Source organism: Triticum dicoccoides, chromosome 3A (genome assembly GCF_002162155.2).
Source record: "Triticum dicoccoides isolate Atlit2015 ecotype Zavitan chromosome 3A, WEW_v2.0, whole genome shotgun sequence".
In the NCBI taxonomy this organism is placed as follows: domain Eukaryota; kingdom Viridiplantae; phylum Streptophyta; class Magnoliopsida; order Poales; family Poaceae; genus Triticum; species Triticum dicoccoides.
The window spans coordinates 10,055,309-10,071,376 of NC_041384.1; the positions used below are offsets into that span (position 1 = coordinate 10,055,309).

General features: G+C 46.9%; 1 protein-coding gene across 1 annotated transcript; it reads right to left on the reverse strand.

Moving 5' to 3' along the window:
- Positions 1-3,031: 3,031 nt before the first annotated feature.
- LOC119266627 (flavin-containing monooxygenase FMO GS-OX-like 8) lies at positions 3,032-5,314 on the reverse strand. The gene is made up of 4 exons (XM_037547857.1): positions 4,671-5,314; positions 4,344-4,579; positions 3,698-4,108; positions 3,032-3,513 (listed from the first exon to the last, which is right to left on the reverse strand). Exons 1-4 carry the CDS (start codon positions 5,248-5,250, stop codon positions 3,232-3,234), a joined length of 1,509 nt encoding a protein of 502 aa, XP_037403754.1. The 5' UTR covers positions 5,251-5,314; the 3' UTR covers positions 3,032-3,231.
- Between the last annotated feature and the right edge of the window lie 10,754 nt (positions 5,315-16,068).

Sequence of the window (16,068 nt, forward strand, 5' to 3'; positions counted from 1 at the left end):
AAAAGTTCAAAAATAAAATAATGAAGTTTTCTAAGAAAGAATGAATTAGTGACATTGGTATTAACATTTAAGAAGAAAGGAAACAAAAAATTAAAACAATGGGAAATTTGCACACAATTTACACAGAATTTGCACTTTTTATAATATATGCAAGAAAAGTATATAATAGTAGAATTCTCACTAGAAAGAAAGATTCCTAAGAAGTAATGAATTAGTGACATTGGTATTACAAATAAAGAAGAAATAAAATAAAACAATAACTAAATTAAAAACGAAATAATGATGTTTTGTACGAAAGAGTGAATTAGTGGTTTTGGTATTACCCTTTAAGAAGAAAGAAAAGCAGTAACTACCAAAGCGAAATCACAAAATAAAAAATAGTAATATTTTTCTTAGAAACACGGGGCCTCTCCGATGGCCGTGGCCCCTTTGACCCGGTTGCGTTGTCCTCCATGATGCCATCCTACATTGCGCGGGAAAAACCTAGGAATGCCCATTTCGCCCCTAATTTTTGACACCATCCCGGGATTCGGGGCCACCAAACAGCGTGACACGTTCCTATACCCATTTTTATACCTTCGGGAGCCCTTTGACACACTCGTGGTTGCGGTCATTTTTTCGTCATTTCCGGTGGGAAAATCTCCTCGTCATGCCAAAATAGGGTGTGTTCTTGTTCACCATCGCCACGGCATAACGAAACAACAACGAAAATACTAAAGGGAGGGATCCAAATATGATGAACGGGCGCGGGACGATGCTTCGAGCGGGACACGAAACTTTGCGCAGGAAACGAAATTTTGATTGAGAGAGAGAGAGAGAGAGAGAGAGAGAGATGCGGTCGTTTGTGATTTGGCTTGGGACAATGCGTAGTGCAGACACGCATGGGGCGCGAAGGTAGTCTTCCCGGATTGCCGTCTCCATCAGGCCTCTCCAACGGCCGGGGTCCCTTTGCCCCGGTTGCGTTGTCCTCCGTGATGCCATCCTACGTTGCGCGGGACAAACCTAGGAATGCCCGTTTTGCCGCTAATTTTTGACACTATCCTGTGATTGGGGGCCACCAAACAGCGTGACACGTTCCTATTCCCGTTTTTATACCTCCGGGAGCCCTTTGACACACTCGTGGTCGTGGTCATTTTTTCTTCATTTCGGGCGGGAAAATCTCCCCGTCATGCCAAAATAGGGTGTGTTCTTGTTCACCATCGCCACGACATAACAAAACAACAACAAAAATACTAAAGGGAGGGATCCAAATATGATGAACGAGCGCAAGACGATGCTTCGAGCAGGACACGAAACTTTTGGCGGGAAAGAAATTTTGATTGAGACAGAGTGAGAGAGAGAGAGAGAGAGAGCTACGGTCGTTTGTGATTTGGCTTGGGACAACGCGTAGTGCGGATGCACACAGGACGCGGAAGGTAGTCTTCCCGGGTCGTCGTCTCCACGAGGCCTCTCCAACGGGACCGTGGCCGCCCGCGCCGGAGCCCCTTTGGAGCATCCTCTAGACTGTCCATGCCATGCTATAGGACAATTACTCCATTTTCAGTACATGCAATCGATAGACCCAAGCATACATGGAAACCCATGGGCTTTGTTCATCTTCGAAAGCCTCTAACTATCCTGAGCATTGGATGCTCTCAAGTACTCTGACCAAACACTCCTATCATAATCTTTGCAAATTGTATGACATAAAAGATAGAAGTGCCCTCTGCCATCGCCAAATTCTCATTAATGTAGTCAGCCGAAACACTATATGCAATCATGCAGTAAATACGTAGCAAAAAATTATAGAAAATATTAGCAGTAGCGTGGGAGTAGTGTGTAGCATTGACAGGGACCTGCACTACTGCTACGTTTGAGTTGCAGTGGCGCGGGCACATAATCATCGCTACTGGTAAAAGTTAGTTGTAGTGTCGTAGCAGTAGCATGGTAGGTCGCGCTACTGCTAGGCCTTTACCTCGCGCTACTGTTAGGGTTTTCCCTGGTAGTGAGGTACGGAAAAAGTTGTGCACCAATCTATCGTGCGCCTCAATCTGTTCTCTCTGGATGTACTCATGGTCAAACACGGAACTGCCGGGCTTCATCTTGCATCGCTACTAGCATGGCAATGATAAGAGAAGAAGAGGATAATGTTATAAATGAGTGCAGATGGATTTACGGATCACTGAAGATAGTGTCTAAATAATTTTCTTACACAAGACATTAGTGATTCCCACTACTCTCTTGGATCCATATTACTTGCCGGTGAAACGTATGTGTCTACACATTGAAAAATATCATTTTGACGCTCTCAGGAAAAAAGAAGAGAAAACATTTTTTTTCGTTTCAGAGGATGCACGGCTGTGACTCTCGCGAAAGCACACTCGTGCCTCACGCGGAAGCAAAACCATGAATCTCGCGAAAGGAAAAAAAATAGAAAACGCGTTTTTTCCATTTTCAAGAGGCACAACCGTGACTCTCACGAAAGGAAAAAATAGAAAACGCGTTTTTTCATTTATGAGAGGCACGGCCATGACTCTCGTGAAAGCACAACCGTATCTCTCACGAAAGTAAAACCGTGACTCTCACGAAAGGAAAAGGCGCAGAAAACACATTTTTTTTTCGTTTCCGAGAGGCACGGCCGTGACTCTCGTGAAAGCAAAACCATGCCTCCCGCGGAAGGAAAACTGTGACTCTCGCGAAAGGAAAAAAAAAGGAAAAACACGTTTTTTTCGCGCAAACAATTTTTTTTTCGAAAACATTTTTTGGTCGAAAAGCTAAGGAAGACCGGTGAAAAACCAAACGTCAAAAAACCCAAAAAATGTTTAAATAGCCGAAAACACGTGCGGAAAATAAAAAGACAAAATCCAAAGAAAGCACCCAGAGCGTGACACGTGGCTACGGCTAAGAGCGCACCAACTCGCGCTGACCGTTGCGAGGCTTCTGAATGAGGGCTGCGGAAAATAAAAAGACAAAATCCAAAGGAAGCACCCAGGGCATGACACGTGGCTACGGCTGAGAGCGCACCAACTCCCGTTGACCGTTGCGAGACTTCTGAATGAGCGCTCGTTAACTAGTGGCTCTCTAGCATGTATGTGCTCCAGATGTTTTGCAGACTCAGGAGGTCTTTCGCCTCATGGGCCGGCTTAGCTTCATTTATTACAATCTAAAGAAACGCTCCATGGGTTTTCTTTGTGTCAGACTTTTCTCCTCCTTGTTGTCGGATTTCCTTACATGAAACAATAGTGATTGCCACTACTCACTTCGATCCATATCATTTTGATGTTCGTATTTAGAGGCACCAGGTTCTGGTTTCGCCCCGGCCCTCGAAACCTCAGAACCGGCCTTGGACGAGCTGTTCAGACAAGAGAGATGCCACTCCTGCACAGCCTTGCCGATGGAGTCGCTGTCCTGGTAGTCGTCCCGGAAGGTCTCGAACTTGTCCACCATGTCGTGCACGGTCGACCTCAGCAGCTCGTACTGCCACCTCTCCTGACGAGGGAAGTCGCAGTACTTCTCCCCGAAATCATCCACGTACTGCATGCCAATCAAAGAAGCGATGGTTAGCGAATCCATCCAGCACAAGCAGTTTGGCGGCGTACGTGGTCATGGTTCCAACCGTACGTACCGAACACTTTTTTTCTTGAAAAAGAAGAAAACCCATGGCCTTTGCGTCAATCGATGCATGCAACCATATTATTAATAAAAGTGTACCACATACCGAGCACTTGAGCGAGCCGACCTCGTGGGTGTACTTGCTGGGCACGCCTGCGATCTCCTTGGCGTGGTAGAACTCCTCCACGGATCGAAGCATCTCCTCCTCCGTCGGCAGCTTCCTCCTGCCAGACAGCACCTGGGCCACCCAACGAGCCTGAGCCTCGAAGGACCGAGGCGCGAATACCTTCCTGAGTAGGCCGACGAAGGAGAGCGACGGAGCCAGGGACGGCGGGAACACGTGCTCGAACAGTGGGCCCACGCGGTTGTCGTCCACGGCCACCTCTCCGCCCGTGTCCAGGAACGGGAACGAGTAGTTGTACCCTGTGCAGTAGATGACGGTGTCAGCGGCGATGCTGGAGCTGGAGCCGCCACCGTCCTTGAACACTACCCGTCCGTCCTCGCACAGCCGCTCCACCTACGGGCCCGGCCAGGATGAACGGTGCATTATAAGCTAGATCTCATTCGACTGAGACTTAAAAGTGATATAGTATGTAAGAAGAAAACGAAAAACTAAAAATAATGTTTTTTATGAATCTTTATGCAAAATCAAAGAAAGATAGCATGGAGTGAGACGTACTAAAAAAGAGTTCTCTTCTACGTGACGTGTGTGTGGAGAGGGACCGCTTGTGTAGTACGTGTAGTGTACGTACCTCAAGCCGGAGGTGGAGGTTGGCGCTGTGCTTGGCCAGCACCTTGGACAAGCCTGGGGTGACCGCCTCCATGGACCCGGCAACGATGTACACCTCCTTTGCCACGCCGCGGATCTCCATGACGATGTCTCTGCCGCTATCCCCGCACCCGACGACCACCACAACCTCGCCGCGGAACGGCTCCGGCACCCTATACGAGTGGCTGTGCATCTGCCTCCCCCTCCACGTCTCCATGCCTGTACGTACGTACATCTTCTTCTTCATAGTAAACGATTATGCATGGGAACATGCACGGGACGGGTGGAGCTTGCATTGCTTTACACTTACCTTTGATGCTTGGCAATCTTGGCTGCGAGTAGTGTCCGGTGGCGACGACGACGGCGTCGAACACCTCGTCCACGTACGCGTCCAACCCCTTCCCGTCGGCACCATCGCACCCGCCGAGCCCGAGGTCCATGGATCTCACCGCCCACGTACGCGCGGGCGTCATGGCGGCGCGCAGGACCCTGGTGTTGAGCCTCACGGCCTCCATGAGCCCGAACGCGTGGCAGAAGTCCTTGAGGTACAGGTGGACCTCGCGGTGGCCCGGAAAGCGGCGGCCGTCGCGGCCGCTCTTGGGGCAGAAGGGGAAGTCGGTGAAGCCCGTGGTCTGCCGGGGGCTGATGAGCCGGAGCGAGGCGTAGATGCTGCTGTGCACCTTCACGGGCGCTGCCACGCCGAGCGCGTCGGCGGCGTCGGTCCTCGGGTCGTACAGCCACTGCCCGCCGACGTCGCCGCTCTGCTCTAGCACCGTGACGTCGTGGCCCTCCCGGCGCAGCTCGCGCGCCGCGGCCAGCCCGGCCATGCCGGCTCCGATGACGCACACCTTCTTCGACTGCGGCGGCTTGCTGACGCATGCCGTATCCATGTGGATCGGCAAGAAGTCACGGCCGGGGAGGTGTGGAGTAGCTGTCTGATTTGCTCTTGCCACGAAGTTTCTGCCGCATATTCACGTCCTTTAACCATGTTCGAGTGCTCCACCCACCTCCACTGTGACGAATAATTGCACATCATTCAGATAGTGGTTGCAGCAGATGCTAGATAAAGTAGTACTAGCATTATTGACAATTATATATATATACTTTTGCATAAAGGGAGCATCTTTTACCTGCTCCAACTTATATGATGTTGCTAAAATGGTTGGCTGTAGCAACACACACGCGCTGCTCGTGCAACGAAAACTAATACTATAAGAATGTGGCTAGACAGTGCGCGCCGCATTATTTTCCCTACAGAGTGCCCCTTTTCTCGAAATAGATATAAAATACTATCAGGTTATTTCCCAGTGAACCGCTATGGCGAGCCATGGCGAAGCACTGGAACCTGCCTGGTATAGCTACAGTGCGACACACGGGCATGGAATGGCTATTTGACGTGTTGCACGGGCTGGGAGAAGATGATCGCATGCGACTACTAATGGTCCTCTGGCGCGCATGGCACATCCGGAATGAAATCGTCCATGACAAAAAAACCTCCCCGGGTTGAAGCATCTTGCCGGTTCTTGCTCAGCTATGAGGCATCACTTCTGGCCATCAAGCAACATCCATCAGGCTACCATGTTGAAGGAAAAATGGTGTTACAGGTTGGAGGCCGACCAGCATCGTTACTACATGTAGCCACTTTGAACCAGTCGATCAGATGGAAACCTCCAGACCAAGGGAGAGTAAAATTAAACGTGGATGGGTCTTTCTGCGAGACAACAGGAGGGACGGGTGCTGGGATGGTCTTGCGAGACAGTACCGGCGCCATCATCTTCTCGGCCTGCCGGAATCTCCTTAATTGCGCAAGCCCTTTGCAAGCTGAGCTTGCTGCATGTTTGGAGGACTCAATTTTGCTATGCAATGGTCGCTGCTCCCAGTTGATGTTGAGATGGATTGCCAGGTTGCTGTGGCTTCTTTCCAGGCACATGCACAGGACAGATCGCTGCATGCGATGCTAGTGAATGAAGTGAGGAAAACCCTTGATGAAAGGGATAGCTCTATTGCTCTTATTAGCAGGCATCAAAATACCGTCAGTCATAGGTTAGCTTCGTTTGGTTGTGTAGAAGCCAGGACGGCAATTTGGCTCAAATCTGGCCCTGCTAATGTACCACTACTTTGTTTGGAGGATCTTCATCCATCTTGAGCAATGAAATCCCTTTTAACCCCGCAAAAAAAAAAAAACTCGCTAGGGATTAGACTACTCGTGCTAGCTTCCTATAAGACCATTTTTCCTGACCGAAGCGTCGCAGTCGTTGATAAGTACGAAGGCCCCATGCATCTCCCGTGAGCTGTTTCCAGAACTGGGCGCTAATCAAGTGGGATTGCTATTAACTTCCGGCCGATTTAATATCTCCTGATTTTTCGGAAACAAATAAGTCTAGTCAATTTTGGGTGGTGCTGGCGGAGAGAACATGGTGGCATGGTGGTTCGTGAGCTCGGAGGCGAAGAGGGTTTGGAAACAAGGAGAGATTTGGGGGAGGTGGATGCGTCGATTACGGGCGGTTAGAATGGGGTTTCTTTGGAGATGAGGACCATGGGATGGAACACAAATCGACAACGCACAATTGGTCTGATGTTTTCGTATCATAGGAAGGGTTTCCCATTAATAAAGTGGTTGCATGCATCATCCAGATGAAGAGGTCGGGGGTCATCCTTCTTTTCAATAGAAAAAAAACATGACAAAATAAGCAGGCCGAGTGCAATAATAGAGGGAAAATGTATAAAGACTACCTAGAAAAACGGTGAGATAGCTGCGTATTTTGGCTCAAAATAACTAAAGGCAATGGTGAAATTCGTTTTTAAGTTCAAATATGTACTCAAGGAGAGCGATAATTAATGATGAGTTCAGATAAGTCTTACATGTGGCACCCAATAAGAGACTTGTTCATTTCGGCGCAGATTGGTGACCAGTGCATGATGGTGTTGAGAAGAAATTATCCTTTAACTGCAGTTTGCACAGGAGAATAACTGTACTGACCGGGATTACTACTTGTTGCTGGACTAATTTGCAAAGATTAGGCAGCCGTATCCTTCCAAAGTTGGTGCACACTTGTTGTGGACGCGTACAAGCTGGCCATGCCGAGCTTCAGTTTGGACTTGGCGCCTTGAGAGAGTTGTCACGCGGTTTTCTTGATAAACAATCTTAGGCCCTTGTACAATGAAAGGTGCTCAGGGAAAGTGCTTAAAAAAGTAAATCAGGCTTTTCTCAAGCATCAATGCTTATTTGTGCAAGATAGATGCTTAATTAGGCGTCTCTCCTTTAGAATTAGACACTGGTGCTTCAAAAAACCCTGTTTATTTTTCTAAGCACCTAGCATTGTACAAGGCCTTACAAACATGGAAACGCGCATGAGGTTGACGTGCAGTAGTCGTCGTTGCCTCTCCTCCACAAACGCATCGCCTCCTTTGGGATCTGGCAGGAGCATGCGTTCATACATGCACAAGTTGGTTACATACTAAGAGTACATGCTTATATATTAATAGACAAGCATACATCCACATACAGTCGAGACAGATAGATCTACAAGGTATAGTAGTGTCAACTATTAATCAAAGATGTTGAAGCCAGCGGCATCATCTTCCTCATCGTCCGCCCAGTGCTGGGCAATGGTCTTCGTAGTGCTGATCCTGTGTGCAGCCAACGTTGAGCTTGTTCAGGGAGGTAATTAAGCATCCGCGTGTCCATATCCTCACTAAGCTCTCCTGTGATCAATGGACATCAGGGGTATAACTACGTTGTGTACAGGTGGAAGGCAACCGCGGCCACCTCCGGCTCCCACCGGAGAGAACCAGTGTCCCCACGAGGGGTGCCCTAACTGCAAGAACAACCTACCGTCTTCGCGGCCGCTTCTTCCTAATCCACAGGTAGAAGCAGTGGTAGATGAGCATCGTGTTGGTGGCTAGAGTTATCTAGCACCGATCGGTCGATAGTTCATCTATAATGACAGTACTTGCGCAACATTTCATATTTTTATGAGGGGTGTTGTCGTGGAGTTCCATAGGTGGGCACTATCAAGGTAACTTGTGTTATGGCTTTCACTGGCGAGTTCCGACAACAATGTTGAATCGGTGTTGCATCGTTATTGAAGGCATTGTTTTGTTGTCCAATCTATTATCTAGGTTTCTCAATATTTGTGTGTATGTATGGTAAGTTTTGTAGTTGTCATGCTCATAGTTACCGGAATTTCAAACATTGCCAAGCTCATGGCACATTCTTCCTTTTGTAAGAACATTGGGAGCTTCAATCGAAAAAACAATTGGCTGTGTGCATCTTAGAACATAGCAACATGCAATGGGCCACAAGGGTGATTCTTCCAGTGCCCTCGGTAAAAAGGAATATAACTTATTGGTGCCTATACTAACCTCAGTAAAAATGAATATAGCTTATTGGTGCCTATATTAACCTCACAAAAAGTTCAGATACAAAAGGATGGCTAATGCTTGGTGTGAATGCAGGCCTGTCGATGAGGGTGGCACATGACCTCAAAATTTTTGGGGCACCTATATCATGAGCTATTAGGAGATAGAGGGATTGATCTAGATTTAGAAGGGAAAAAAGAAAAGGCCTAACTAGCCAGCCCACTAAGGTTGCTGCCTGTCAGCTAAAAGTGGGAAGTTAATCAACCATACAACGTTATTCCCGATCCCGAAGGTGCTCAATCCAACTCTTGTCAGTTAGTTTCTCCCCATTAGCCATTTCAATGTGCTCTATAAGATTGCTTCCAAAGTCAAAGATAAACTTTTTAAGTGAATCATGCTTGTGATAACTTCTGGGGAACAATCAACCTTCATTCCTGGCCGGTTAATCACCGTCAGAGCTAATAAATCCGACAGATCCGTTGGTAGGGCATCCTAACTAGGCGACTTGGCAGGATGGCAACTTGAGCAAGGGTTTACCCAGGTTTGAGCTCTCCGTAGGAGATAATATATACCCTACGCTTTGCTTGTGTTTATTGTGTTGGAGTGTGTATAAAGTATAGGTAAAGTACCGAGATATTGTATGTGATCTACGACGAAACTGACCCGGCTTATATAACATAGCGGGAGTCCTAGGGTTTACGTAACTAGGTCGGCTATGTCGGTGGAGGCAGAGTCCTCCACAGCTTGGATTGTACTCCAAGTCTTCCGGAATCTTCATGTAATCCGCCATGGGCCACCCAAAGTGGCCCACAGAAACATCCTAGGCTGGAAACCGACATGTCGAGGACCCCCTTGGCCAGGACACTGACACTCACATTTTATGAAGCACAAAAAGGGGGTAAAACATAACCATTGTGCACTTAAGACACGATGAAAGCTTGATCCATCATATCCATTGACATACCAGATAAGCAAGCATTCATCAAAATTGGTTTACCGCAATTGATGCGTCCCTACGCCGTGGACCCACTCACTTGGTCACTCTTTCAATGAGAAACACAAAGTTGGTGATCTAAGGTGCCTATTGTGCATAAGCAGCAAGCTAGTAGCCCAAGGTAGGTGATAGCTAGGGATTGTACTCAATCCTCAGTTCATCAACCTGCAGTAGATGAAATCTTTTGACGGGGTCGTTTTTTTATAAAGAGTGTATTTTATTAACTCATAGTGAAGCATAAAGGGAATACAAACACAATGAGTACATCTGGTCTCTGCATAACTAGGATGCGCACAGCCAACGTGAACACACACACACACACACAAGACCACCCTGACAAGGAGCAAGGTCATCGAAGGCCGAAGCTATGCCTAGGCAGTGAAAGAAAAAAAGAAAAAAACCAAAGTGATCAAAACAACGATTGACAATATGCAATGATGACCATCAGGACCAATTATCCCTTGACAACACAAGGACTACGTGAAAGCCTCTTCAAAAGCAATATCTTCAGGAAGAAAACGCCGCACACACGCCGACATTGCCAAATCCAACCATTGAAGGCTAGATCGTGGGTTTTCACGCTGAAGATGAAGTCTGAGAAAACCCCGAGCAATGCCTTCAACAAGGCAACGACGCAAAAATGCCGTCATTGTTAGGTATAACCAAGTAGGGTCAAATCTAAGGGTTTCACCACAGAGCTCAAGACAAGGTGCTCGAGATGCACCAACCAGTCAAAGTCATTCTATGTTTTCTCCTCCACTTGCCATGATCCCAATAGCAGCTTGCGCGGACAGTCCTTGATGGCACACAAAAAGACATTGAACTACGGAAGCTCATCGTCGCACACACGACGAAACCTTTGATGAGAGAGAGATCTCGAGCATCTCCAAAAGTGGTAGCCGATGGTTGATCTGCATCAGACGACACCACCACGCACCACCACTAGCTCCGCCATCCTTGCCTCAGGCAGTTGATCATCCGAAGGGGGGACACGACCACCACCGTGCATCGCCCATAGCCGCCTGACTACTGCCGTCCAGCCAATGTCGTGTCGACGAGGGTGGTGCCAGCTAACTAGCCACCCGCGGAGGACACCGCCAAACAGCATGCCGGCTCGATCCATGGTGCACCCGAACCCCCGAATAGAAAGAAGAGCACTTGAATATGGCCATGGGTGTCACCTCACTACAACCGTTGCCGTTCTCTAGGAGGCGAGGATGACGGCCGCGACATCTGCCACGGTATTTGGAGGTAATGATGATCAAATTGAGATTCTGTGCTCACTGGGGCCCAACTATTATGATTACTACTGGTTGGGGTGTCATCTTCTGGCGCCGCTTGCGAGGAAGTTGTGCACACGTTTTCATTTTAAAAAAATAGACAAAGCCCTCGCCTTCATCTAGAAAAACATTAAAAAATCCTCACCTCCATCTAGAAAAAGAAGTGAAAAAAAATTATCAATGCAACCTACCAGCAAGCCTCACATTGCGTAACCCTCCATGTAAAAAATTATTTTAAAAAATTCCTCAACTCCATCTAAAAATATTATTCCAAAAGCTTTTTCATCATGGCCAACCAGTTCGCGCCACATGGCATATCTGGTTGGCTGCCTTTCACACGACCCTTAGTGGGTTTAATAGTCTCTTCATCTTTCTTGGCTGTTTTCAATGGTGGCAAGCTTGGGGTGTTCAAACCTTCCGTTCCGTTATCAGCCACGGAGATCAAATCTCTTCATACTTGTTTTCGTTGGTAGGAGAGGGATTTTCGTGCATGCTAGCCTTGCCGGCTCAGCTGGTGAACCACTTGCTCTTTGTTGACGGTAGCCTGTTGTTTTTTTAAAGCCAGCGGTGATACAACGAATTTGGATTCCCACTCTCTTATTGCTGGGTTACTACTTGTTGTTGCTGGATTGTAATATGCGCAATTGTACCACGAAAGAGTGATCATTCCAAAGCTATGCTGCAGCTGGTACGTACACGTACCTACTTCCTCGGTCTCACAATATAAGATCATTTTTCAAGCTATATTATGTGTTAGCTGTCACGCGGTTTTCTTAAACAGTCTTACAGATGTGGAAATGTCCATCTCGTTGACGGCGTGCAGTCGTCGTTGGCGAGCTCCATGCCGAAGCATGCGTTCATACATACATAAGTGGTTATACAACACTGGTTGCTGGAAATTAAACTATACGTCTATATATACATACATATGCAAGCATGCATCCACATGCAGTCGTTCCCAGAACGATCCAAGTTAACACCAAAGATGTTGAAGCCGGCGGCATCATCTTCCTCGTGGGTCCTGTGCCGGGCTCTCATCGCCGCTGCACTGATCATGTGTGCGGCTAACGTTGAGCTTGTCCATGCAGGTAATTCTCCATATCTTCACTGAACTCTGTTGTGATCGATCGATGTGCCAACCGATATCCCTATTTGTGTGCAGGTGGCAGGCCAGTGCCGAGACCTCCGGCTCCGGTAGGGCATGTGGCTCCCAAGGAGCACTGCCCTGACTGCAGCGACAACCCGCCACCGTCGCCCCCGCTTCCTCCTACTCCTCCGGCAGCCTCAGCAGACGTACCTCCTGCTGGCAGCCATATGTAATGTACGCTTGGCGCGCTTCCGCGTTGCACAGCAGGCCGCTGTAGACATTTCAAGGTTTACTTCAGTCCGTTTGACTTATCCCAGTGGTACTAGTTCTTTTTCTTTCTGAGGCGACACTGGTACTAGTTGTATCGCATGGATATGTTTGTTTGTTCGGTTTTGCTACGTCTCAATCGACGATTCTATTGAGTGTAAATTAGTTCAGAAAGAACACAAATTAGTCGTCGTCTATAAAGCTATGCTGAATGTGTAGATTGGTCACGTACCTATTAAACCCTGCAAATTGCCAAATTGTGCACCGGCCACCATTCTATCATGGTTGCTGTTAACTGAGCGCATATACTGGTCAATCATTAAGACAACATGTGAGCGTGAGGCTACATTTTTTAACACAATACAGACGTAAAGGGTAAGGGTCATACATACGAACATACACCTATCTCTATGAACACACGCGCACACACTATCCCTATGAGCAATTCATGCTTATAGGTTGTTGTGAAAACCATTTTGCAACTATCCTCCTTCCATTAAATTGTCTTTTTTTTTTGAAAAGAGGGGTCTCCCCGGCCTCTGCATCAAAACGATGCATACGGCCATCTTATTAATAAAAAAAGGCAAAAGTGCCAACAAGGTTCCACAATCTCCAGGTAAACAAAAGGATAAAAAGAAATGCAGCTCACACAGAGCTACATACGGCTAGATATACAAACTAGCCCAAAAAAAAGGCCACAACCGGCTGGCTAACAATAGATAGGGAAACTAATTGCCTATCCTATTACATGACCGCCATCTAAACCGGTTGAAGATATCCCGAGCGACCATCTCCCAACGGATAGATCCAGTAATCAAATGCTCCCTGGCCTCCATCGGAGTGAGTAGCGACCACGAACGGATCAGTGCCGTAGCTCGGAAAATAACCTGCAAGAAATGAATTCGTGATGTTCTGTTAAAAACCAAATCATTTCTGCAATTCCAGATAGTCCATAACAAAGCGCAAACTCCAACCCGAATATGTCTTGCGAGAACAGGCCCAACCCCATTAAGCCATGTCCCAAATAAAGCATTGACAGAAGTCGGTGGAGTAAGATTAAAAGCAATATGGATCGTCCGCCAAAGAACTCTAGCCAACGGGCAATCAAAGAATAAATGCTGAATCGTCTCATCCCGATCACAGAAACTACACCTAGTAGGTCCTGTCCAATTGCGTTTAATCAAGTTATCCTTTGTTAAAATAACTTGTTTATGGACAAACCACATAAACACTTTTATTTTTAAAGGCACCTTGACAGCCCAAACAAACTTGGAAGTTGGAATAGGAGTTGAATTAATAACATCAATATACATTGATTTAACTGTAAATACTCCAGAACTAGTCAACTTCCAACGCAATATATCGGGTCGGTGAGAAAGTTGAACCTCCATCAGTCTCCTAACTAGATGAATCCATTCTTCCCAACGATTGCCCGCTAGCGACCGTCGAAACTGAATATTAAGGGGGATAGATTGGAATACCGTTGTCACGAACACCTCACGTCGTTGAGCAATCCGATATAGAGACGGATATTGAATGGCTAAAGGTGATTCACCAAGCCAAGTATCCTCGCAGAAACGAGTACTTGTACCATTTCCAATAACAAATCTCGTCCTACTGAACATAGATTGTTTGAATTTCATTAGTCCTTTCCAGAAAGGCGAGTCAGTCGGCCTGACTGCGACCTGGGACAATGTTTTTGTTTGGAGGTACTTGTTGCGGAGGATCTGCGCCCACATGGCCTCAGTCCTGGAAGACAGTTTCCACAACCACTTACTAAGAAGACATCTGTTCTTGACTTCAAGATTTTCAATACCAAGACCCCCTTGGTCTTTCGGTCTACAGATGATGTCCCATTTAGCAAGCCGATATTTTCTTTTAAGTTCATCACCCTGCCAAAAGAAGCGCGACCGATAGAAGTCCATTCGTTTCCTAACACCAACTGGGACCTCAAAGAATGATAAGAGAAACATAGGCATACTCGTGAGCACCGAATTAATCAATATCAACCGGCCTCCGTATGACATGAGCTTACCCTTCCAACAACTCAGTTTTTTTTCAAGTCGATCCTCTATGCACTTCCATTCTCTGTTTGTTAGCCTACGATGGTGAATCGGGATACCAAGGTAAGAGAAGGGTAAACTCCCCAACTCGCACCCAAACAACTGCCTATAAGACTCCTGGTCGTCTTTGGCTCTACCAAAGCAGAATAATTCGCTCTTATGGAAGTTGATCTTTAACCCTATCAGTTGTTCAAACAGACATAACACAAGCTTCATATTTCTCGCCTTGGCCAAATCATGCTCCATAAAGATGATTGTATCATCGGCGTACTGAAGGATGGAAACACCTCCCTCTACAAGATGAGGAACCAACCCACCCACTTGACCATTTTCCTTAGCCCGGCTTATCAAAGTTGCTAACATATCCACCACAATGTTAAACAGGATAGGGGACATCGGATCTCCTTGTCTTAGGCCTTTATGTGTCTGGAAATAATGACCTATGTCGTCATTCACTTTAATTCCCATACTTCCTTTTTGCGTAAATGATTCGACCTGTCGACGCCAGGCTTCATCAAAACCTTTCATACACAATGCCTGTTGGGGGAATGGCCACTTAACCTTATCATACGCTTTTTCGAAATCCACCTTAAAAATTACTCCATCTAATTTTTTGGAATGGATTTCATGGAGCGTTTCATGAAGGACAACCACCCCTTCAAGGATGTTCCTGTCCGGCATGAAAGCGGTTTGGGATTGCTGCACCACAGATTGCGCAATCTGTGTGAGCCTATTAGTTCCGACCTTGGTGAAGATTTTGAAACTAACATTGAGGAGGCAGATCGGCCTGAACTGCTCGATCCTCGCAGCATCCGTTTTCTTCGGAAGGAATGTGATAGTTCCAAAATTCAAGTGAAATAATTGAAGCTGTCCAGAGAATAGATCATGAAACATAGGTAGTAAATCCCCCTTAATAATGTGTCAGCACTTTTTATAGAACTCAGCCGGGAACCCATCCGGACCGGGAGCCTTATTGTTTTTCATTTGTGCAATAGCATCGAACACCTCCTTTTCTGAGAACGGGGCAATCAGAATATTATTATCAGCAGCAGTCAATTGAGGCACGTCCTCAACCCTGGACTCATCGAGGGACACACAATTGGCCTCCGGCGGTCCAAATAACTATCTATAGTACTCGGTGATATAGGTTTTGATATTATCCTGCCCTAAAATAGTACCCTCATCCTGCTCTAGCTGAAAGATCCGTTTCTTTCTGTGTTTACCATTAGCAATGAGGTGGAAAAATTGAGTATTCGCTTCCCCTTGGACTACTTTGCGGGTCTTGGCATGCAAAGCCCACTTCAATTCTTCTTCGCGGAGAAGTTCTTTCAGCCTCTTCTCCGCCTCATTTTTAACTTGGAGCTCGGTGGGCAACAACAACGCGGATTCAGCTTTTACGTCCAAAGCCTGTACAAGAGAGACGAGCCTATCCTTCTCAATCTTATACACCCCACTTAGATGCTTGGCCCAACCCCGTAAGAAACTTCTCAAATGCCTAATTTTATTCTGCCAGCGCTCGACCGCCGTCCTTCCTCTAACACCCTTAGCCCACTCCCTGGCTATGATGTCTAAGAATCCCTCGCGTTCGAACCAGGCCATCTCAAAAGAGAAGGTGTTTTTGTTTCCTATATGGTTCGGCTCCCCTGAGTCCACGA

Excerpts from the sequence above, each read along its gene's own strand:
- LOC119266627 (XM_037547857.1), bottom strand. The coding sequence starts at position 5,250 with ATGGATACGGCATGCGTCAGCAAGCCGCCGCAGTCGAAGAAGGTGTGC. Across the intron at positions 4,109-4,343 it reads ACCTCCACCTCCGGCTTGAG|GTGGAGCGGCTGTGCGAGGA; the intron begins GTACGTACACTA and ends CCGGGCCCGTAG. Across the intron at positions 3,514-3,697 it reads TCGGCTCGCTCAAGTGCTCG|TACGTGGATGATTTCGGGGA; the intron begins GTATGTGGTACA and ends ATTGGCATGCAG.